Here is a 24,200-nt window from a genome sequence, read left to right on the forward strand (position 1 = left end):
TGAAAGGATGGCTAAATATGAATTTGTTTAATAGCTATAGATTATTACAGTCTGAACCAAAGCTTCGCAAAAGATAAATTTAAAAAAGAATTTAAAATTAAAGTTTCGGAGACCCACCTGGGCACGACTCCAGGGCCCGTTGGGCCCGTTGGGTCCGTTGGGCTCCTCCTCCTCTTCTATATAAAGTAAACTGCGGCACCACACGTCCCCTCTCCCCCTCCTCATCTATATAAAGTAAACTGCGGCACCACACGTCCCCTCTCCATACCATTGTTGAGATCATATCTGATATTCTTCCTGCAGCTCAATACCACCATTCTTAAGATGGAATCGAGCTTTAACACTGCAGAATTATCCTCCTCCTTCTTCCTCATTCCCTTTGCGCTCTGCTTGATCTGTCATCTGGTGATGATGATGAGGAAACAGTGCAGAAGGAAAGAAGGGCTGCCGGAGAAGCTGCAGCTTCCGCCGGGCTCCATGGGCTGGCCGCTCATCGGAGAGACCTTTCAGCTCTATTCTCAGCATCCAAACATCTTCTTCGCTACCAGGCAACAAAGGTATGTATGCTTCATTAAAAAAGATAATATTGGATAAGATTAAATTTTGATAAGGTTGGACTTCGAAAGTTTATATTTTGCTTAGAAATTTAGGTTATATGAGAGTTCTTTGATTTTTACTCTCTAAATAAAGCAAAAAATGTAAAATTTAATTTAAATAAAACCCCACAGCAAATGTTTTTTTACATAACTATTATCGCAAAAAATAAAAAAATTAAACATTTATCTCTATACTGAAACAAGTTTTAGTGAGGATGACTAAATACAAATCCTTCACAAATAAAAATATTATATAAATATATCCAAATCTTTCATTTTAATCATGTTTCATATTTCCTTATTTTCTCATAATAAAATCTTCTAAAAATTTTAAACTCTGAGTAATCAGTTTCTAATAATTTGAACAATGATAATATTTTGATCAAATAAATCATCTAAACTTCAGACTCACCAAGATAAAAATTTGATCATAATATTTTTAGCCAATTTTTCACCTTTTTTATTGTTCAAATTAAAATTTTTCCTTTTCAAATTCCAATCTATAAAACTCCCCCACAAAATTAAACTCAAATATCCTCTATACGTGCAGTATAGATATATAGTCTAGCCTAACCATCTTTCTTCTCCTTTGCCAAACAGGCATGGCGAGATATTCAAAACTCACCTTCTGGGGTACCCCTGCGTGATGCTAGCAAGCCCAGAAGCCTCACGCTTCGTCTTAACCACCCATTCCCACCTCTTCAAACCAACCTACCCCCGCAGCAAAGAACGCTTAATCGGCCCCTCAGCTCTCTTCTTCCACCATGGCTCCTACCACACCATTCTCCGCAAGCTCCTCCGCACCTCCTTCTCCCCTCTCGCCCTTCGCCGCCTCACCCCCGCCATCAATTCCGCCGCCTCATCCACCCTCCAATCCTGGACTGGCCGCACCCTCTCCTCCTTCCACGCATTCAAAAATCTCTCCTTTGACATCGGCATCCTCACCATCTTCGGCGAGCATCTAGTCGAACACATGCAAAAAAACGAGTTGAAGCAAAACTACTTCATCGTCGACGACGGTTACAATTCCTTTCCAAACCGCATTCCGGGGACTCTGTACAGCAAGGCGGTGAAGGCGAGGAGGAGGCTTGGGGAGATATTGGGGGAGGTGGTGAAGGAGAGGAGGGCGAAGAAGAATGGAGAGATGAAGGATTTGTTGAGTAGTTTCATGGAGTGGAGGGGGGATGAGGAAGAGAAGCTGAGTGATGAGCAGATCTGTGATAATATTATTGGGGTTTTATTTGCGGCGCAGGACACTACTGCAAGTGCGCTTACGTGGGTTGTTAAGTACCTGCATGATTATCCGAAGTTACTGGAGGCGGTAAAGGTAGGCATGCGTCGTTATTCGTGCGAAGAATTTTAACACGCATTTATTGATTTTTGTATGACATTTTAAGGGAATTTGGTTGCAGGATGAACAGATGGCGATTTTTGATTTGAATGATGGGGGAAGACGGCCATTACAGTGGGCTCAAACGAGGAACATGTGTGTTACACATAGGGTATGTTGGAAATCAGTACCATGAGAAATGAAGACTTGATTTTTACTCTAAATAATTCGCTTTGTATATATATATATATATATATATTGCAACAAATTTAATTAGAGTAAATTTTAAAATTATAAAATTTGGTTTGAGATAAATGAAACAAAACGTAGCATTCATGTGAAATTTTTTAACAATCGAACTTATGTATTTACATGTACAATTAGTGCGGACTAAAAATTACATTTTCATATGAAAAATGTAGTGATCAGATATAAATGTGATATATTATTTATGGAATATGTGTAGAACGAGGACATGTTCATGATCGACAAGTACTCCTTGAATTTAAGATTTTTCTATATAAAAATAGTGAAACTTAATATGTTTTTTTTATATAGTTTAAACAATTTATTAATTTTGCACCCCCTCAATAAATTTTTTCGCCCAATTACTCCTTGAATTTGAGATTTTTCTATATAAAAATAGTGAAACTTGATATGTTTTTTTTATATAGTTTAAACAATTTAGTAATTTTGCACCCCCTCAATAAATTTTTTCGCCCAATACTTACATAAATAAATAAAATACTTAAATAAATAAATAAAAACATTTGTTAATTTTGCCCAATACTTTCTAATTCTCTAGTTCCACCCTGATTGGTAATGGCTATACAAAAAAAAAAAAAAAAAAAAAAAAAAAAAAAAAAAAAAAAAAAAATTTTATTTAAAAAAAAAAATTTTTCCTAAAATTAGAAAAGTAAATCAGGAGAAAGTTCTCAACAACATTAAATGAATTCTCATGCATTTGCAGGTTATATTGGAGAGCTTGAGAATGGCAAGCATCATCTCCTTCACCTTTAGAGAGGCAGTTGCCGATGTGGAGTACAAAGGTAACTAATTTACCTATTAATGCACTTTTACTCCTAACTAAATTCTTTAATTTGCTCATTAATTAATGAAAACATTACAATATTGTAATTAAGCCGATTAAGCTTTAAGTATTTGTGTGCACACAGGATATCTGATCCCCAAGGGATGGAAAGTGATGCCTTTGTTCAGAAATATTCATCACAACCCTGAATTTTTCCCAGATCCGCAGAAGTTTGACATCTCTAGATTCAATGTATGTGCCTTTTTCACATTTATTTTCATTTAAATGGCTGTCACGTTAATTAATCTCTTAAGCTTATTGTTGATGCGACATGTTTAAAATGAATACATATTTTATCGAGTCTAATCTTTCTATTGCATATTAATTTCTATTTTCAATAAAACATCAATATTTTATTTATTCTAAAATAAAAAAACAATTTGGGTGATATTAATTATTTCTTATATCAAAGTGAAATGACATTATGCGAAAAGCAACAATTCAAGCAGTGAGTCATATAATTATTGAATATATCAAATATTTTCAGTTCTGTATTTAATGCAGAGTCTGCATTAAAGATTAATTTGATATCTAATTATAGCCGTTGGATCTTCATCCAATGGCTGCAACACAATAACACGTGGATCACATGTGTTTTTTTTTCTCTTAAAGATGAAAAAGAAAACCAGACTTGCTTATTTTAAAAAGATACAGAGAAACTAAATAAAATAAATGTAAATAGTTCAAAGGATTAAATTCCTTCTCATCATCAGCGGCTAAACTTTTGCAGGCCTCTCCCAAGCCCAACACCTTCCTGCCCTTCGGAACTGGAGTCCATTCTTGCCCTGGGAACGAGCTTGCCAAGCTTCAGATGCTGATCTTTATCCACCACTTGGTGACCAAATATAGGTCAGTTTCAGTAATACATATTATGTGCAGAATCGGCACGTATTTGAGATATTGTGGTGGATTTTATCACAATTCCACCAAATAATATCAAATTTACATGTATCTTAATTTTTCTTCTAGTTTCAGACACCATAAAGTCATTTATATCTTCCTAATTAGTAACTCTTTAATCTAATAAACCTTTAAATTTGCTTTCTACTGTTTCAGATTCGAAGTGGTGGGATCTAATAGTGAGGTGGAGTATTGCCCGTTCCCGGTCCCAAAGCACGGCCTTCCGGTGAGCCTACGGAGCTGCTCCCACGAGAACGGCGGCAGGCAATGAGAACACACAAAAGCGCCATGTTTGCTGGATGCCACTTATGTGGCCCAACGGCTAGTTTTCAAGCACTGGGAAGAAGATCATACATCGCCTACTAGTTATTCTTTCTTCCTTTTATTACCCTTTTTGTTCTGGGCTCATAATACAATTATTGTGAGGTCCACCGGAATTGTGTAAATTAGTTATATGTGTAGATTGTTTTGCAATGTTTTGTACATAATTTTCTTCTCTTTTTGGGCTCACAATACAATCTTTGTGAGGCCCACCACAAAAATGCAATTTGTAATATATGCAATGTGCTGCTGCTTATCCTTTTGTCTTTCCACTCATAATACAATCACTCTCTCTCTCTCTCTCTCTCTCTCTCTCTCTGGGTGCATCCTCACTTTGCGAGACATATGAAATCATTTATTCTCATATCACTGATTCTCTATCATCTTAAGTATGCCTGATGTGCTGCTACTCAAATTTCAAAATTTCCTCCACTTCATCAACAATATGGAAGTTCGTTAAGTTTGAGTTTATAGATATTCAAGAGCCATTTAAAATAGTTTAAAAAAACAAAAAAAAATAAATAAATTAGTAAGCTAAATTTCATGTACTTAAATGCACTACTTTTAATGTCGAACATCATTTCAGAGGGTACAAATATTTTGAATAAATTTGCGAGGCTTTAAAAATTTTGAAAATTTACAATATAGTTTATTAGGGAATTATGGAGTTCTATCCCAACCTTGGTTAAGTGTTAATGACATTTAATAATTTATTAGTTTTCTTCTAATGGCATAAATGAGTTGAGACAACTGAAACCTAAATTGCTAATAAGCTAACTACTTTCATCTTTTCAAACCATTAATGCATGCTCAAGCTCATATTTGACCTCATGGATTAACTGAGCGCTTGAATTCATGCTTAATGACACTTAACTCGTAAGCATGAGAACTAGCACAATTAAGGAAAATATTTGGGGCATTATAGTTTTAGGTTGTTCCGAAGTACCATCTTGCTTATCACAAAGTCGTCTCTTCTCAACAAAGTAGTCACAACATTTCTTCTTTAGTGAGCTCCCATTATAACTTCCTCTACTTTTGCAAGGAGAAACTATTGTTCTCACCAATGCTTTCTTAAAAGAGATCCTACTGTAACTTACTCTGTTAGTCTTGTCAAAGCCTTCTATTAAGTATGACTCATATACTAGATAAGGGACAGATGCTGGAGCAGAACAGAGCGAGCCAGTGGAGCAGAGCTCACGAGCGGAAACATCTATCCAATCGAGAGAGCTTCGTTAAGTGAGTTGGGACATTATAGTCTTAGGTTTTTCCAAAGTACCACCATGATTATCACGAACTCATCTCTTTTCAACAATTTAGTCACAACATTTCTTCTTTCGTGAGCTCCCATTATAACTTCCTCTACTTTTGAAAGGAGAAACAATTATTCTCACCAATGCTTTCTCGAAAGAGATCCTACTGTAAGTTACTCTGTTAGTCTTGTCAAGGCCTTCTGTTAAGTTTGACTCGTACATCAGATAAGAAACAATTGCTGGAGTGGAATAGAGCGAGCTGGCAGAGCAAAGGCCTTCTGCTAAGTTTGACTCGTACATCAGATAAGAGATAATTGCTGGAGTGGAATAGAGCGAGCTGGCAGAGCAGAGCTCGTAAGCTTAAGCATTTGTCAAATCGAGGGAATTTCGTTAAGTGGGTTGGGGATGTGGGGACAACACTCTTGTGGTACGATACAAAAGGTAATTTTGTAATTATATATTTTAGTGAAATAGAAAAGAGCCGAAGTATCTGTCCAATTGAGGGAATTTCGTTAAGCGGGTTGGGGATGTAGGGACAACACCCTTGTGGTACGGCACAAAAAATAATTTTGTAATTATATATTTTAGTGAAATAGAAAAAGCGGTTGCCGCTATTCGCTTATGAGAAGACGTAGGCATCTTGCCCAGCCTCATTAAATCTCTGTGTTTGATCGTAATTGCTCGGTTCTTGATTCTTGCGTTTCTTTGCGATAATTTCTAAATACCTTCTCTTGTAAATCACTTAATAATGTTCTTCGCTGGTTCTCATCAATATCTCTTATAGCAAAATGCCACCGCAACTTCCTCCAAAGAGCTCTCGTCATGATTTTGTTCGCTGATTTCATTGATCTTTCTCCAATGAGCTCTAGCAACTTGGCCCATCGAGCCAAAATTTTCACCTATTATTTTGGCAAACAATTCCATCAAGATAGACCCCGCCAATCGATCTTCACATCATCTCCTATGATTCCAACAATAAATCCTCGGCGGATATGTATAAAAATGAGACATTTTAGCCGCACATTTGTTGCAAATTTACTTGCCAAGATTATCGATCACTACACATCAAATCATCATGACACGTAAACTATATAAAATTAATTAATTTCAAAGGATAAATGTTAGTAATATAGCAAAAACTATTGTAGCATTTATATTTAAAGAAATCTAATGGTTACAATCATAAATATACAATAAAATGATCGTCCTTTTACTCCTAACTCTTATTATTTTTTATTTGTCTTTACATCCTTATATTTATCTTCTAGTTGTTTCCTATTATATTGTTGTTGTTGCATCACACTCATGAGAGTATTAAAATCTTAAATCAATGGGGCTACCTAATTTTTCTTCACCTTTTGAAATATATTTTCCGCCCAACTTGGATAAGAAGCACATACATATACAATCATTAAGTAACATCTCCATTGTTTGGCCCTATAAATCGAGAGATTATTCCATACAGACACGCATGTATCTCTGCATGCGGTGTCCGATCATATAGACTCAGATTATAATTACATAAACTTGTTTAAACTACTTTTTTTTTTCCCTCTTCTAAAATAAAAGAGAATCAATCAAACATAAGTTTAAAAAATAAAAACAATTTACCATCATATAATAAAGGCTTGTTTGGGATTAGTTTTGTCTTTTATTTTTTTTTTAAGTTTTTATTTTTATTTTTAAAAATTTATTTTAGCATATTTTTTTGCATGTATTTAATTTTTTATTTTAAAAGTTAATTAACTTGTTTTTTTAAAATATACTTGATACGTCAAAAAAAAAATCATATTGATTTATACGAATCTCGATGCATATTTTCACTAGAAGCTTCAAAAATTAAATTAAAAAAAAGGGTCACACTCCAATTTACGATCAATGGAGCATCTTACTGAAATGAACCAGAAGATAAAAAATGGTTCGATCTGAGTCCAAGTGAGCCCGGTTAATGTGCTTAAAGTATACTTAGAAGCTTCAAAATATATTTTGGGAGATCAAATGATCTTCGAATTCGACAAGTTTATTTTTAAATTGAGTGCCTCGATGACACAATCCAACGAGCCCAATATCACTTGTTTCTCATGTCATTAAGACACTTAAATGCTCATAAAATAATATTTGATCATGGGAATCACTCTGGGTCTCCCGATGGAGTATTTTAAATATAATTCAATATGTATGAAGGGTCCCACTCACAAAGTCTATAAATATACCCTCACTCTTTTCCTTAAAGGGGTCATCACTTAAAAGACAAGGCTTAAAAAGCTCCAATCTCTTGAGTATTTTCATGTTACACCATCACTGACTATTATCGTCGACCTCCACCACAGTCCAACCATCATTGTCAAGCCTCCATCGTCACTGGAACAACACTGCCAAATCGCTATCGCCTCCTGCTGGTACCACCACCATTATCGACCTACCCCCACCATCGAAGCACAGTTCCCTACAGGCCCGCAGTCGCCACCGTTGGTGCCTTCACAGAAAGACCACAATAGCCTGACAGCCGCCACCGCCTCTGCTAGTACCACCATCGTCATCAAGCCGCTACTGAGCCACCTTTGCTTGTCATCATCAACGCCAGACCATTGCTGCTAACCACCGTCATCGTCAAACCACTGCTGTCCCGCCACCACAACCATCGATGTCGCAGAATCACCGCTGCTCGACCAAAACCTCCACTGCAGTTGGCAATGATATAATCATCAAGTTGTCACCGCCACCAAAACAGTTTGCTCGACATCCATCACCGTCAAACCACTACTACCAGGTCACCACCATTATCAAATTATCATCACTCAGTCACCGCCTTCACCACCGGGCCCTATTCACCAACCCTCAATCACTAGCAACACTGACATTAGATCTCCATCTTACGACCCCCATCGCGAGTCTTCCATCATAGTAGTCGGGTCGCTACCACTTCATCAATATATTCTATCCCTAGTGAAAGTCAAGTCGGTCGGTAACCTCTGCTTGTGAAATATTGCTCTCAACTCTTTGAGGTTCAGTAAAGCCTTGTAACTCACAACAACATGGTAAATAATTTTAACTAAACCAAGACCCGTAGTATTTACACATTTTGATTTTTCACGTTAAAACTCATGTTGTTCCCTCAATCAACTCTTATTGTATCTGTGTGTGCGTTGGGTCTTCATACAACAGTAGGATGTTACTATCACTTTTCTGCCGCCAATTCTCCAGCACACAACGACACTCAAAATAACTAAAACTTATTTTGAGTATTTTTAAAATTAATTAAACTTGTTACAACCTATCAAATATAATTTATTTTAGGTAAAATATACAATAATTAAATAATAAAATAAAAATAAAAAATTATCTCAAATGACTTATAAGATAAATAAATTAGTTATCAATATTCAAATTTTTATTATTAGATATTGACATATTATTACTAATTTAAATTATATACAAAAATACAAATAAATTTAGATTAAATGTATATATAACTGATTTCATAAACTCACAAAAACAATTGTACGTGTAAGTACACATCAAAGAAAAACTGAGAAATGTTGATCCATAAAATATATAACCAGTATAACAAAAGAAGAAAAAAAAATGAATTTAATGCTATGGAATCTGCATATTAATAAAACATAATTTATTACTTGTTTGTCAACAATGATCAAGACTGTTTAGTGTCTAACTTTAGTCGTACTGTTGTTATTCGACAAGGTTGACATTGTCGCCCCTCTCTATCTTAAGAGAAATTATTATGTGTGGCGACCGCACGTTAAGACAACAGTCCAAAGTGGTTGCCATGAGAGCCACGGCTGCATGACCGCATTTTAACCGTCGTCTGGACGTGTGGTCAGCCACACATAATATTCTTTCTTTGCATAGACCATATTTATACACACCCAGACACCCATCATTGAGAGAATAAAAGCCTAAAGATTCCAAGGATTATAAAATAGAGTTTCTAAGTTAGCTTTACTTTTATTCAAAATTGATCCGATACGAAAATGCTTAACCTGAATCTGAAAATTAAATGGGTCGGCATGTTCAACTCAATCTCAACCCAATTTCAACCCACTGACCAATATAAGCCGTTAAACATAATGCATAATAACTGTTCAGGTCAATTTTGAGTTAATCTCTAGCCAATTTCAGTTTGACTTGTTTAGCTTGAATTAATTTCAAATAACTGATTAGTTTCAAGTTAATTTTGGGTTGGCATGAACCCGGCCTGACTAAACCGAGGCTTTAAACCGTAAATCTAGATTGTTCTAGTTGAGTTATAGGTTGGCATGAACCCGGCCTGACTAAACCGAGGCTTACCCAAAAAATCATTCAGCTAAACCGTAAATCTAGATTGTTCTAGTTGAGTTATAATGGAGTTGTCGTATCAGATCTTCTTTTGACACTTTAAGATTTTGACCCTAAGCATACACTAATAGCTTTTGGCTAATCTTCTTTCTACTGTTTTTCTCAATGAGCTTTTTATCGCAATTACTTATAAGTAAATAATAATAGTAATTTAATTTAGGGGTATTTACATACATAACACAATTCTTATTTATTAATGTATTCCACACCTCAACTTTCATATTTATTCTATATATATATATATATGATGGTTTAAGTGTGAAGATATGTAAATACATAAAATTTATGTGTCAACTTTCATATTTATTCTATATATACATATGAAGGTTTGAGTGTGAAGATATGTAAATACATAAAATTTATGTGTTTCATATGTAAATTTTCCTCCTTTTTTTCGTATGAAGTGAATTAAAGTGCTTATATTGAAATTTGTGGAGCATGCGCTCAGAGAAAAAAGAAGAGAGATGTTGCTGTTGCGTAAAGTATCAGTGAAGTTGACATGCAGCAATAGAAACATATGAATATAGATACATGTTCATGACAGATTTGGCCCTTGAGAACATGAAAGGGGTATGGTACGTGAGGATGATCATGGGTGCCGTGGGAGTCAAGTTTCAGGACCAGTAGCGGCCGAAGAAGTTGATTTTGAAAGAATGATGTTTGATTTCTGTGTGGCAAAAGAATTACAGTTCATTTTCAGTGTAAAGCTACTTTTTTCTATTTACCATTAATGATGCTGATGCTCTTATACATGAGAGTAGGGACTGTAATTCAATTTCTAATATGTTAATGTTTATATATTTATTAAAAAAAATATATATATGTTATTCTCACCAGTAGTAATAGGTATAGTTTTCTTATGATCTCCCCTCAAGTTGATACAGACTTGTCGAAGTGTTGGCTTGTCATGATTGAAGAAAAAGAAACCTCGGTATAGGAGGAGATTTTGGTGAAAATGTCAGTGGGCTGATCTTTAGTGGGAATGTGAGCTATGCCAACCTCCTTGGATTGAATCTGTTCTCTTATGAAATGATTGTCAATTTCATTGTGTTTCGTGGGAGCATGAAAGATAGGATTACGAGCGATGGCCAATGCAGGATGTATTGCCAAAATGGATTATTATCGGCTGTGTAATAGGAATTTGGAATTTTGTAAGATACTTTTGAGCCAATTAACATTTGTGGCAAAGAATGCTAGATATTCTACGTCGGTGAAGAAGCGGGTAACTATAGGTTTCTTCTTAACTTGTCAGAAGAGAAGATAAGATTGGTGTTGAGAAAGAAATGGTAGCCTATAGTGGATCAACGACCCATCAAATCATTGGCTTAGTTGGAATCAGATCGAATAATTGTGTAGAATATGTGGTCATGAAGGTATGGAGAGACCAAGATTCAGAGTCCCTTCAATGTATCTTGAGCTGTTGAAAGTAGCGAAAACTCTTACATCTTATGAAATATTCAATTTGCATTGTCAAAATGAGAATTGTTGAAATGAAATTTAGATTTAGATTTGAATTTCCATCATGGAACAAACAAATTAGATTTCAAAGTGAATTTTCATTTTGGCTGTGGAAATTAGACATTGGACTAGAAGATGTAGTGAAAACTCTTACATCCTATGAAATAACTCTTTCTAAGAACATATTTTCAGATATTCAGTCAATCACATAAGGGGCTGCAACGACGAGAATGTTTTGTTCTATGATTAGCTTTATAGTTGGAAACAAAATACAAAATAAAATGTCCGTGATATGATTGGAGTAGCAACAATTGCAGATAATATTAGAAAGAGACATTATGAAGTCAAAATAAACCTTCAAATAACTTTTTCTTAATACGAAACAATAATTACAGCTAAAAAATTGATTGATGTTAATTTTGACTCGGATTTCTTTAGAGTCGACAACAGTTAAGCTCAAAGTCAGAACGTTACCAGCCTATTGAGGTTGTTAGAGCTGTTGAAGACCAAAAATCAACTAACATTTATCAATATTTTATCTCTAATCTTGTTTGTCACCATAACTACACCAACTCATTCACAAGTATATTTTGTTCAAATTTTCTCTACAAGTGTAAAACCAGTGGTCCATATGGGGGTTGCGATTGACTTTTAACTAAAAAACAAAATACAAAACAAATATATTTGTGAGTGGGCTGGTGTAGCGACAGTGACATAAACTATTAAAGGGAGACGCCTTAATCAATTACACCTCAATGTTCGACCGTTTAGTTATCTTTAACAAATCTAACATACAAAGATGTTAAAACAATTCGACTTCGAGCCGAGATGATTTAGGTTCCAAATGAATTTGATATATACATTCCAAAAAAATCTGATCCAAAATTTTGTCTCGTACCTCAGCGTGTTTATTTTAGCTCGAGTTTCACGTGCAACTCATACTTAGAATCAATTTTTGAGCGATTATCGTTTTTTGAACTAAATCTTATTCCATATGTGGCATGTACCTTAGAATTTGATACTTCTTGATTTACAGGATTTTTTAAAACCCATTCAAACTAAATCCTGCTTTCAACCGAATGACCTTTTATCTAAAGGCCAACATTCTATGTTATAGAGCATTACATATCCCACCACGGACTTTTAAATTTTCCTTTAAGTTTAAACAGTATTTTCTCACACAATAAACCAGATGCATTCCTCTACTTCAATAAACTAACTTGAAATCTACTAATTAATCACATCTCCATCTATATCACCATCACTTTGAACAAGAGACCCAATATTGCTAGAATGTTAAATGATTTGATCACCCATAGTTTCAACTCTGTTACTAGAGCTACAACTACTAAAATTACATTTCAAGTATTCAGCTCTAGATCCACTCAAATGAAGGGCTTTAGACTCCAATACTGGCCTCCATAATTTAAGTTCCTAAACTCTTTCTCTAGTCTTATCCACAAGAAGGAAATCATCGGCGAAAAGCATACACCAAGGTGGATCCTCCTGTAAATGTCTAGTAAGAGCATCCATAAATAAAACAAAACATATGTACTTAAAGCCGATCACTAATGTAATTAAAGCTGCGAACGATCTGATTTCAAGTCGAGTTGGGGTTGGCTCAAAATCAACTTAAAAAAAAATTCATCCAAAAATTTAGCACGTAGCTCGGCTCGTCTATTTCTATCTGATCTTGATTTGAGTCGAAATTCGAATCAATTCTTTAGCGATTGACAATCTTCGAGCTAAATTCACTAAATTTACGATTATATGTTGTTAACGATACACTTTCGAGTTGAGGTGGGTCTGCTCAAAATCGGCTTGAAAAAAATTTAATCCAAAATTTTGACTCGCAACTCAACTTGTTTATTTTGATCTGAGCAAAAATTTGAATCAATCTTCGAGCAACTAATGATATTCGAGCTAAACTTACAGCCCTAGATATAATCCAATTGAAATAGGAAAATATTTGACAAACCTTCCAGTTGTTAATCCCTAAACCCTAAACACAATCTTCAAAGCAAACGAAAATAAAGAACGAGTTACATTCATCGGTCGTTTCGAGTAGCAGAGAAGAGGAAGGAGGAGAAAAATGAGAATTATCGGTCCTTGTGAGACGCGATCCCATCGCTGTGTTCCCAGCTAGCTCCTATTTGAACTATATCATGAGGGTTTTGTGGACGAAGGCGATGGTTTTTGACGAAACATAGAGCGGCATGCGAGGGTTTCGGGGAGAGGTGAGGGCTTCGGGTAGGGAAGAAGAGAGCCCACAAGGAGAGATTAGGGCAAGAGCGGGAGGGTGGCTATTACGAGCGAGATAAAGGATTAGTTCTGATAGCTTATAAACGACTTTTATTGTGTCGGCTATTAACACTATTACCGACGATCGTCCCCGTCTCCTAATAATGAAATGTGTCGGTTAAAACCCCGCCAGATGACGAATGGCGGGTCTGGCGGGTTCGAAGATAACCGAGGAACTATAACTGTCATTAAATATTTCCTTATAACCAACTGATAAAAAATACTCTGAAAACAAAGATGACGGGTCTGGCGGGTTCGAAGATAACCGACGAACTATAACTGTCATTTATAACCAACTGATAAAAAATACTCTGAAAACAAAATACTGTTGATAAGCGATTGTATATATTATAGTTATGCAGTCGCAAATAACCAAGTTCAAAAACAATAGCAAAATCGTCCGTAATTAGAACAAATTTTCTAATGTTATAAGCCATTAATTTTTCCTAGCGTTTTTTATTATAATCACTTGTCGAAGTAGCTGGATCGAACCCATCTACGGATCCAATTATGTTTATTGTTTCCAAGAACACATCATAGCCACCTGTGCAATGATAGCTACGGGCAGAGAACTTTAATGCATATATATACATATAAACTGATTTGAAGTATTAATGTACTCAGCGTTGATTTTACGTGGATAAAAATATTATTTAGATATTATATAATAGTGCTAGATAAGAGTATTATTTAGCAAATACAATGCGTTTAATTTAATATTTATTTAGAAAAATTAATTGTTATTATTTATTTTGGCCTGAGTATGTGGCTTGAACTCTATATAGAGTAAGATATGATTGATATGTATATTTAATCAAAATGAGATTTGATTGTTATTTATAATTTTTTTATTGGAAGGTTAATGAACAGAATATGTTGTCAAAAAGGGTTGTTGTTCACTAACAGCTCGTGATAGGCTCGTTAAACTGTTAGTGTATGAATCATCTATTAAGTATGAGAACTGGACACGACCACAATTTTTAAGCTTGAATTATAAATATGTGGAACATGAACAACTATTTTTTTCTTTCGTGTTTGGCTCCATTTAAATCGAAATAAAAATTATATATATTTGTACTCATAAAAATGATTTACACGAATCTCAAGATAATATGATAGTGTAGATTAAAAGAGAGAATTTGAGGAACATTCCTTTGACCAAAAGTTTTAAGTATACACAAAGATGACTGACTAAAGAGATGCCGGCCGAACAACTGCTAGCCGAAGCAATCAACCAACAAGAATTAAACTTTTTATTAGTAACTTTGAACACGAGTTAATTTTGAACACGAGCTAATTTCAAACTAGCCAAATACGAGCCAACATTCGTCTCATTTACATGCCCCTAATGAGAGCCTAATAAATGATTTCATGGATTAGATGAATATGAGAAGCTATATAAATGATAAATATAAGCAAATCAGAGGACAACTAAACTAATAATTCATCGAAGCATAAAAGCGGACAAAAATGTCATCTATTAATTTAATACATGCCATATCTTTCAATTTCAAGTATGTTCCATAAGAGCTTACTAGATAATAGCATTTCTTCAAAAATGGCTATCAATTGACAGGGATGGGTTCAGAAATCTAATGACGTGTTATATTCTGGTCCACAAACTAATTACAGTCAAATTTTATTTTAAATCAAGTAAAATCAGCATCATAGAATTAAGTCCCAGGAGATGACACAGATCTATCTTTTAAACAAGCTTGATTCTTCAATATTGACAAAGAAATATGAAAAGCACTGTTCACCAACTTTGAAGATTGAAATTATATGGTCGTATTGACTCCATCATAACCATATTTTCAATCCTATGATCAACAATCATCAAAGAGCTAAGAGGTTTCTTGAGCATGGAGCCCAAAATAAAGTGAAAATGTTACAAGCAATCTTCAATAAGAGGGAGAGAGCAGGACTTCATAAACTTAGGTGCTCTCCATGAGATCTATAAGATATTATGTGCTTGAAAGTCTTGGAGAAATAGTGCGAGCGATTATTAAGGAGTTGTAGTGTTTTCTGATAAAATTCTATGAGTAGCAGTCAAAAGTATCAAGGATTTTTCAAACTTATGGGAAATCTCACAAACAGGTCTCATTGATAATTGAATAATCTTGGAAAGGTATTTTACGAGAAGTTAATTTTTATAAAGATAAACATCGCAACTTCATTTGTACTGCCTCATCCATTAGATTCACTTCAAACATGTGGGAAATCTCACAAACAGGTCTCGTTGATAATTGAATAATCTTGGAAAGGTATTTTACAAGAAGTTAATTTTTATAAAGACAAGCATCGCAACTTCATTTGTACTGCCTCATCCATTAGATTCATGTCATGTCATTTGATTTTTAAAAAATGGACTATTCTTCTTACTCTTAGAAATCTCCAAGATCTTCTTACACACCCTTGTCGATAGTCTTTTAAGTCATGCTATCTCAAACTTTAAACAAAAATAGATCTTCAAACTACTCGTAGTTCCTTCATGATTTTTGTTATGGATCTTTTGTCATCTATAAATTATGTTATTCTATCGTTAGGATGACAATCATTCTGACTACCCTCAATCACCTCAATGGCTGTCTAGAATTGCCTTTGTTGTTGTCTCTAAGTTGTGTTATGTGAGATTATGCCTTTGATTTTCTTATTATACATTTTTATGATAAGAATTAAAAATTTGCCTTTTGAGTGAACTTACATTTTTTTTTTAATGAAATTTATGCATAATTGTTAGTGAGATGATTAATATCATGTTAGGCTACTAATTTCTTATAATTTTTTAGGATTTTCATGAAGTTAGGGCGGGACAATCTCTCTTCCCCTCACCAATTTTTTTTTCTCTTTTTTAAAATTATTTTTAGGGTTAGCACGCACTATTATTTGTTATGAAATAATTGAAGTCAAGTTTCACTTCTCTGAAATGGTGAAACTTGTCGCTCGCTCCCGAGGATGTAGGCATCATTGCCGAACCTCGTAAATCTCTGCGTTCTTCTTCTAGATTTGTTTCGATTCCTGTGTTTTTCTTCGCCCTAATTTCATAACATTATTTGTTATTTTGCTAAGTGATAATTGTTCTTAAATGAAAAAAAGAGAATTAATATTCTTAGATAATGAAATTTTCGACATTTATATCAATTTTTTTATCTGTACTCTGGGCGTAGTTCTACGTGTGGACTCCCTATATCGGGCCTACCTAAAAAAATATTAAAGTGGAACTGCGGACTCCGCAATAACCCGAAATGGAATAACCTCCGTGGTGTAATTTCGAGGTTATTGAAGTAGAATATATATATGTTTCTCTTTAATAACCTCAACATAACCCAAAAATAATACCGCGGAGGTCCAGGTTACTTCTGGGTTATTGAAATGGAATATATGACTTTCTCTTCAATAATCTTAAAATAACATCCACGGTTCCACTTCAATAAACCCAAAATAACCTCCGCGACGTAGCACACGTGACAACATATTATTGGGAGTATGCACGTAGAGCTACTTCCAGAGCCCGGACATAAAAACTTTCCCTTATTTTGAGACACAAATACTGCATTTTATATCTTTTCTTCCTTTTAATAGATGAGTTTACAATCATTTTTTAGATCGTAATAGTTTTATAAATGGAGTTTATATGAAATCTCTCAATATATATTTTTTTTTGAAATACCTAATTTTTATTTGGGATCATTTGTGTTCAGTCATGTGAGTCAACATGATGACTTGACCAATTTCTCTCTACGAGTAAAGTGACAAAATACCCCTGATCATTTAAGGCTCTGTTTGGGGCAGCTTATAAGTGTGGGCGGCGCCGTACCGTTTGGTTCGAGCGTTTCGCCTGCTTATCGGAAACTGCATTTGAGTTTTTACACTAAACGTAGGCCGCCGGTCGACCCTTGCAGCCGACACACGGGCCGCGTTTCAGGATAAGCAGCTTATTCTGAAATGCATAAGCTGCCCCAAACGGACCCTCTCATAAAAGATCATTAGAGCTTAACTTTAAAAAGTTTAATTTTTATTTTGACACTTATATAATCGAATTATAAGAAAATTCAAGCAGTTTTTCAATAGAATGTCTTTGACACGGAACACAACCAAAAAGTGAGCCACTTTATTTTATTATTATTATTATTATTATTATTATTATTATTAATTGAATTGACATTATTTCAAACGTCATAAATAATTATTTTATTTTTGAATAGTCACCTGGATTTTAGACTATTAGAAAACATGGACTTTTCATGACGCATTTCAAACTTCCACAAAAAGAGGCTTAGATTCTCTTACAACACATGATGGATCACAAGAAAATGAATAAATAGTTTATGTTTTAACTTTTAATGATATTATTTGGACCATTTAAATGCATATCACCCAATTGTTATATATTTATATATCTAACATTATTTTGTCATACTTTTTCTAATCCAATCTTTTGTCACATAAAAAAATATCACTATGAAGATCTTTAAAAAGCCAAAACACAAAAATTGGTATGTGTGTGTGTGTCTATATATATATATATACATTGTTAAATTTGAGGTTGTCTGTAAATAACTTCCACTGAATAGAGCGTAAAAGATAAAGAGCGAGAAGGTAAGAGAGAGAGATGAATAGTAAATCATGTCGTATTCACAAAATATTTCTTTTTTTTATAGAGGGGATGACACGATGATATTACATTTAATCTTCTTCTAGTATGGATTATTATTAAGGCATTTCTGATATTTTTACATGTATAGATTTGTTATATGATTACCTTTTTTGGCTCTGCTAGCTAAGCTTACTTGTTCGCCTCGTGGCCTGATTGGTTTTGACCTTATTGGTTTGGCTGATGGCTTTGCTCAGAAGGTCAAATTGGTCTCACGATTTATTGGTAGCGGGTTAGCCTTCGTCATACTCTTTTCTTCTGGACTATTAAATCTCTTTTAAGATCAGCGCTCAAACCTTTTTGATATACGTATGGATGTTAAGGTTGAAAACCCGTTGAAAAGGTAGCGCTTTATTCTAAACTTACAAGGGTGGGCCAGATCGCCAAAGCCTGTTAGATGTTACTGCTATATTTTTGGGCTCCAGTCCTTGGCCCATTATATATACGGTGAAGAGTTTCGTAATGTGACGTGCTTTGGCAAAAAACAAAATGACGGCAATTCTTTACCCACTCACAATTAAGAGTTTAGAAATTGATTATTTTCTTGTAGGCCCGCTAGTCTTTATTGGCTATCAAAACTGACCTCTGGAAAGGCTATGAGTCTTATAATGGCCATTTTTTAGCAAACCTAATTTTGATTGATTAAGCTTCTCTTATTAGTATTATTATTATTATTATTATTATTATTATTATTTTGGAATTCTAGCAGTTAAAATTTGGATCTATTAGCTTCTTAAATTTTTGGAGTGAACATCTTTAATATAACATATTATTTTTATTAATCAAATATAATCTTGGTGATGGTTGCCACTGATCCATTGTAGTCATCTAAGTTGCTATCATCATAAGTAAATTTGTCCGTATAATCTATGATGGAATCCTCATATCACTTTTCAATAAATCACGAGCTTCGGTAATCTGTTCTGTTAATAGTTGTTCCCCCGGTAGAGGAAGAAGATGCCCTTTTACACTTACTCTTCCCCTTTTATATTGAACATTTCTTATAAGCTTGAAAGTTTGAGGCCCAATGTACCCAAATTCATAAAATCTAATGGTTCAAATGAAAAGAAGTTTCAAAAAATAAAATACTTCTAACTTTTGTACACTATTGAAATTTGACTAAATTTTTTCCTATTTCCCTTTTTTTTTTTTCAAGTTTTCCCTCGGTGGAACAAAATACGTGTTAATGCTGAAATTTTCATGATTCTGATGCTATCTTGACTACATCTAATTACTTTGTTAGACAAAATACCCTTTTATATCCAATAATAAATATGTAGCGGGTATAGTTTAGTGGTAAAAGTGTGATTCGTTCTATTAACAACTTCAATAGTTAAGGGATCTTTCCTTTTTTTTCCTATTTCATATTGTGATGATAACATTTAGACCTCTAGAATTGTAGGTAATTTTCTTTTGACTTATTCTAGCGTGGATGCACACATATGTTATCTCTTGTGCTTTATCCTCTATTGATGTTGCATTTCGTATTGTATCATTTGTGTATTCTCACGGTCAGATCTCTTCTAGGATGAGTGACAACTGACAAGGATTGAATGATGAGTGACTGAGTTTAACAAATTCTTAGGCAAAATGACCAAGCTTTTGAATTCAACTCCCGGATGACTGATGAGGGTCAATGGACGATTGGTTCAATTTAGCAGATTCTTTGGTCAAATGACCAAGTTGCCAAGTCTTACTCCTAGATGAGTGACGAGGGCCCAAGTGGTCAAATTAAAGTGTTATATGGACAATTTAGACACCTTAAATTGTGAAGGAATATTTTGTTCATACGTAATAGTGCCTTGATTCTCTTAACCTTCTGAAAGGCAATTGTGAAAATAATAAAAGAATGATACAAAATTAACATTTCCCATCTCTATAAAATAAGTGTAGGTTTCTCTCATCTAAAGAACAAATTTATTAGATCCCTTATTATCTTCAAATACAAGTCAAAAAAATATTTAAATAAAAATGAGTGTTGTATTTTTCTCTGTGTCGACTATTTATCAATTTGAGGGCTCTTAGCTCTTCTAGAAGGAATTATCCCAGGGGCACTTCAGTCAGACTTACAAAATTTTATATTGGGGAAATTTTTGCTCACTTTTAGAGATTAGTCTCATAGATTATACATTTATCCTCACAACAGTTGACTCGGTGAAATTATAGAAAGAGTTCCCCAAATGTTACTAGTAAAAGGAGTATTCTCTTTTCGTGTGACTAGATTGACTATTTCCTTGTAATATAACTTAGTTATAATAAAATTCAAATAGTTTTGTTAAATTTATATTATTCTTCACTTGATCTTAACTCTCAAATCGAGAGTAGTCGTCTTAATTTTCCAATTATACCTAGGCCGAGATCATATGGTATTCAATCCTTAGGTTAATTTACATTATTCTTGATTTAGTTGAGTTATATTTCGGAAAGATTTTTTCTAAAGTTGTCTCTAGCATTCACCTATGGAGTCAAGTAGAGTCCAAGAGTTTAGGCGGCTTTTCTTTCTCTTAGGAATCTTGCTTGTGAGGGGCAAGTTCCTTGAGTGTTATGAGATCATTATTCTTACACAATGAAAATTAAACAAAAATAATAAAAAAAAGGATTGTGAGAGATTTTCCCTGCTTTTAAGAGGTTTTCTTTTTGCTTGTCTTTACTTCATCATCTTCCTATGGACAATATAATTTCCTTTAAATATTTTTGGGAGCACTTTCTTGGGAAAGCTCTTTCTGGTCGAGTGCGGGTGGTAGGCCGACGAGGGCCGACTGATGATTAGTCAAGTGTAAGTGTTTGCGTTTATGATTTCTCTATTGCATTGCAAGTTATTTCTCAATTATCTCCTCCTTTTACAACTCCTCTTCTTGTTTCTAGCATGTTTCATGCTCATCACAGCTTTACAGCGTATTGAATCCAAATTTGTCTATAAATGACATCCTTGCAATAGAGCTGGTTAAAAAGGCTAGAGAGAGAGAGAGAGAGAGAGAGAGAGAGAGAGAGAGAGAGAGAGAGAGAGAGAGAGAGAGAGAGAGAGAGAGAGAGAGAGAGAGAGAGAGAGAGAGAGAGAGAGAGAGAGAGAGAGAGAGAGAGAGAGAGAGAGAGTGTTAATACACTTCTAGTAGTTGTCCCTCGATAGGGGAAGAGGCCCCCTTTTACATTTAGTCTTCCCCCCTTCATATAGGCAGATATCTTATAATAAAAACATAATTAATGATATATTAGACCTCTAGGAATTTCTAGTTATTTTCCTTTTACTTTTTATGGTGTAGAAATAAAAATATGTTATGTTATCTCTATGCGTTATCCTCTATCGATGCCATATTTAGTATTTTATCATATGTGTACTTCGTCTGGTCACATTTCTCTTAGGATGAGTGAATGAGTGATGACTGATGAGGGCCGGGTGATGAGCGACGAGTGTCGAGTGATGTGAGGCTTATTTTAGCATATTCTCGGGCCAAATGACCAAGCTACCAAGTCCAATGCCTGAACGAGTGACCACGACATACTGACAAGTGATCAAGTTCAGTAGATTCTTTGGCTAAATGATCAAGTTATTAAGTCCAACTCTCGGATGAGCGATGTGGGGTCCACGTGATGAGTGACAAGGGCCTAGTGGTTGAGTTCATCAAGTTTTTGGATAATTGCAATGTCTTAAACTACAAAGGAGAATTTAACTTATGCATATCCATTATTTATTGATATGAATAACGAGTATTGTGCATGTTCTGGATAAATATCAAAATTTTCCTCTCAAAATAAATAAATATATGTTAATTTATCCATATGGAAAATTTTGAGCTTTCATGTAAAATGAGAATTTTACACGCTACCCATTTTAAAGTTTGTTTGGGCACCTCTTATGTTTATGTATCTGAATCACGTTTAGCATGTGTTATTCTTATGTCTGAATTTGTAATCATTGTAATTGCTCTTAGTCACCTCCACAATATGAGATGATCAATTTGAGCCATTATATAACCCTCTCTCCCCCTCTCTCCCCTCTCTCTTTCTCTCTCTCTCTCTATTGAAAAAAAGAATGATCGGAGGCTATAGCATGAGCCCCGATCATCCCTCAAACACCTATAATTTGAGTACCACACACTACAGTCGAGGGGATCTGAGTATGTGGTGCACACACACACACACACACACACACACACACACACACACACACACACGTGCTAATCGCATTCATTCTTAGCTTTAGTATATTATGACTGAAGTTATTATAAAATTTCTTATGCTATTGAAACACTATCAACAACTTTTCATCATTTGGCATTGATATGAAGCATTACATAAATCTCGAGGTAATTTCTTAGTAAATAATGTTCAGACACATAACTCTGATTATAGTAAACATATAGTAAAATTGGTCGGCTCGACTAGACAAACACAATGACACCAAAGTCGGTGCAATCTGAGTCAATTCTAGCTCAAATGAGACATTAAACACTTTTTTAAAGCTTTAGGTGCTCAATTGGAGGTCAAATTGATTCCAAAACTGACAAGTTTACAGTTGAATTGAGCATCTCGACAAGTTGAATCCATCGAGCCCAAGATCACTCATCTTGAACATTGTTAAGACACTCAATAGCCACAAAATATCATCCGATCGAGGAGATCTCTCTGAGTCGTTCAATCAAGGGATTCTCTCTAGGTCGTTTAATGGAGTGGTCTAACATATTTCCTGTTATTTTGACCCCCAATTAATGAACTAAAGTAAAAGGGCACTTTTGTAATGTGGTACCGCCACCTACCACATCTCACCTATCGTTCACCTACCGTTCACCTACCGCTCACCTACCGCTCACCTACCTCCCACCTACCACTCTCTTGATTCTATAAATAGAGGGAGTGTGAGGCTTAGGAGAGCAAGGGAAGAAATCTTAAGGTGAAAGAAATCTTAAGGGGCGAAAAGGGAAGAGATCTTAAGCTACCACGAAAGAGGGGAGAATAGCTAGAGAGCTAGAGAGGAGGAGAGCATCTTGAGGCCTTGTATCAAGGTGTCGCTTGAGAGGGAGGTCATAGAAGGAAGATGAGGGCTCATCTCTATGTATAAGCTATGTATTCTCCATTTCTTTTGCCTTAGTGAACTATTTGATTGATTCCCTTCCGTGGACGTAGATCCAGTTGGATCGAACCACGTAAACGATCTGTGTTTGCTTGTGTTCTTTTTCGTCTCATTTCTATGTCAGGAAGTACATATCTCACAACATTTCCTTATTTGTCAGGAAGCCACTCTTAGAGTCAATAAAAAGAGCCTTAGCGCCTTTATGAAAGGGGACTTGAACTTAAACCTTAAACAGAATGAAGCTCAAAACTTAGAGGAGAAAGACCCACTGTCAATTGTTGACCACCATTGACCACCCACCATCAATAGCCTCTTACTCATCATAATGACGCCCCTTAAAGAATGACAACGTGTGCTTTGAAATCCAAACATACGCTGCATAATAATGAAACAACTATGGAGCAACATACCATAAAGGCAGTGTAAAAATACAACTCAAAGATGGTGCTACGCCAACCCCACACACTGTGTAGCAACACACTGCTGAGATGGTGTAACGAAGCACCCTGAAGGAAGTGCAAAAACACACTTTGATAAAGGTGTAACGATGCACCCCAGATACGGTGCAACAATGCCTCCCAAAGATGGTGTAACAATGTACACCACAATAACTACTTACAACCATCATAATCATGATACAATGATTTTATCTGAATTTTTGAAGCTCTTAATGGCAGCCCACTACTACAAGATATGAGACCAACTATGCTCTATGTAGTCCACAACTTATACAGCTCCCAACACCGGCCTTTGTGACCTACCGATGTTATCACAGCTTGTGCAGCTCCAAACTCTGGCCTCTGCGACATATGGATGTTATCACTATTCACGTAGCTCCTAACTCTAGCCTCTTCGACCCACAAACATTATCCCAAC

General features: G+C 35.0%; 1 protein-coding gene across 1 annotated transcript; it reads left to right on the plus strand.

Annotated features, from left to right (window-relative positions):
* Positions 1 to 261: 261 nt before the first annotated feature.
* Positions 262 to 4,493, plus strand: LOC110039063 (abscisic acid 8'-hydroxylase 3-like). Its single transcript, XM_020744009.1, has 7 exons — positions 262 to 557; positions 1,197 to 1,923; positions 2,009 to 2,098; positions 2,897 to 2,975; positions 3,102 to 3,208; positions 3,747 to 3,865; positions 4,073 to 4,493. The coding sequence occupies exons 1-7, from the start codon at positions 325 to 327 to the stop codon at positions 4,185 to 4,187; spliced, it is 1,470 nt and encodes a 489-aa protein (XP_020599668.1). The 5' UTR covers positions 262 to 324; the 3' UTR covers positions 4,188 to 4,493.
* The last annotated feature ends 19,707 nt before the right edge of the window (positions 4,494 to 24,200 follow it).

The sequence above is a fragment of the Phalaenopsis equestris genome, unplaced genomic scaffold, assembly GCF_001263595.1.
Source record: "Phalaenopsis equestris unplaced genomic scaffold, ASM126359v1 Scaffold234974, whole genome shotgun sequence".
Taxonomy (NCBI): Eukaryota; Viridiplantae; Streptophyta; class Magnoliopsida; order Asparagales; family Orchidaceae; genus Phalaenopsis; species Phalaenopsis equestris.

Bases quoted from the DNA above. Each gene is read 5' to 3' on its own strand.
- LOC110039063 (XM_020744009.1), top strand. From the start codon at position 325: ATGGAATCGAGCTTTAACACTGCAGAATTATCCTCCTCCTTCTTCCTC. The intron at 1,924-2,008 runs GTAGGCATGCGT...ATTTGGTTGCAG, and splicing joins AGTTACTGGAGGCGGTAAAG to GATGAACAGATGGCGATTTT. The intron at 2,976-3,101 runs GTAACTAATTTA...GTGTGCACACAG, and splicing joins TGCCGATGTGGAGTACAAAG to GATATCTGATCCCCAAGGGA.